Below are 1,494 nucleotides of genomic sequence, written 5' to 3' on the forward strand. Positions count from 1 at the left end.
TGAGTGAAAACACCTAAAGCTCCACGAGGCTCTGGCAAGGGATGGTGGCGAACCCTGCTGTACTCTTTCACCACAACTTTCTCTCACTCTTACTTCCTGTTTCTGTTGTGCCTGTAATTCAAAGGGTCAGTCTTGTCACACTGTGTCACGCTGAATATCCCCGAGAACTACGTTAAGGGTACACGTGTCTGTGGAGTGCTCAGCCACTTGCACGTTAATTTCACGAGCAGGCTGTTCCGTTGATCGAATCAACTGGAACCCTTGACGTCGTAAGCGACGGAGTGCCAACAACAACAACAATTTAACACATTCACCAGTCTGATTTCCACTCATTTACTTGTTTGTTTTACCTCTGAATGTGTTAAACTTATAAGGCACTAAAAGAAAATTACTATCTCCAAACACAATATCTATATATTTATTTTTTATTTTCTGTATTTTTTTAACATAAAAGATGCATGGACAAAAGCAATAGCAGATATAAGACCCTGGGCGATTTTTTGTACCATTTTTGCTTTGCTGTAAAAAGCACATCTTAAATGCCATCAAATGCGGTATTCATTTTGCTTTTTCTTGTAAGTCCTGTCATATTTTTCTACCCATGTCTTTTTAGATCATCCATCTGGAAGTGGTATTGGACAGCTTCTTACTCTCATTGCCAACATCCCTCCATCGATTTCTTAACAGGCGAGAGTACACTATTGCCATTGTATGCTTTTTCTCACTGCTGGTCAGTCTGTCATGTGTTTGTCAGGTAAATATCTCACCAGGATACACATCTTGATGTTGTTTAACCCCTGTTCCCAATTCAATCCTAATCAAGTTGATATATGATCAAAACTATTTCAACCATTGCAGAAACTGAGAGAGAGAGAGAGAGAGAGAGAGAGAGGGGGGAGAGGGGAAAGGGAGAGAGAGAGAGAGAGAGAGAGATAACACATAAATGGAGCCTGAAAGATTGCTTTAAAATGCGTGGTATATTTTATAAATATGTCTGTTCAAGTATCATCATAGCATGAAACTATTAGTAGCTCTTTCGGTTGTGTATTTAATTTGAGTGATTGATTGATTGATTGATTGATGTATGTATATTATGTATGTATATTATGTATGTGTGTGTGTGTGTTTATGTATGTGTTTATTACAACTATAACATGTAACTGCATCCCAGCATTATTGTGTATAGCAGAAATACCCGGCGTTGCCCGGGTTAAAGAGAATAATGAAATCTAAAAACGCCGTCTAGACTACGCATCATCTTTATATATAGAGATGTATATACACACACGCACCCAAACACACGTATATATATGTATATCAATATAAATATATGAAAGTCAATGAAGTTTCGTAAAAGAAGGTGATCATGTACAAACTTTCTTGCTGTTGTGATTATAACACCTCGTTGTAAACAATGTTCCTTGTTTTCCCTTGTGGAGCATATACAAATAGGTTTTTTTGCTGCCCACTCTTGAGCAGCCAACATACAGTTGT

At 37.9% G+C, this 1,494-nt stretch overlaps 1 protein-coding gene across 1 annotated transcript in view; it reads left to right on the forward strand.

The window, feature by feature from the left end:
* The window catches only part of LOC106874357 (sodium- and chloride-dependent taurine transporter), a 42,237-nt gene that overhangs the window by 33,820 nt on the left and 6,923 nt on the right, over window positions 1-1,494 (forward strand). The window contains exon 8 of the mRNA XM_014922068.2: window positions 614-754. Coding sequence (XP_014777554.1) covers window positions 614-754 — 141 coding nt within the window. The remainder of the gene's footprint in view (window positions 1-613; window positions 755-1,494) is intronic.

This window comes from Octopus bimaculoides, chromosome 2 (assembly GCF_001194135.2).
Source record: "Octopus bimaculoides isolate UCB-OBI-ISO-001 chromosome 2, ASM119413v2, whole genome shotgun sequence".
NCBI classification, from domain to species: domain Eukaryota; kingdom Metazoa; phylum Mollusca; class Cephalopoda; order Octopoda; family Octopodidae; genus Octopus; species Octopus bimaculoides.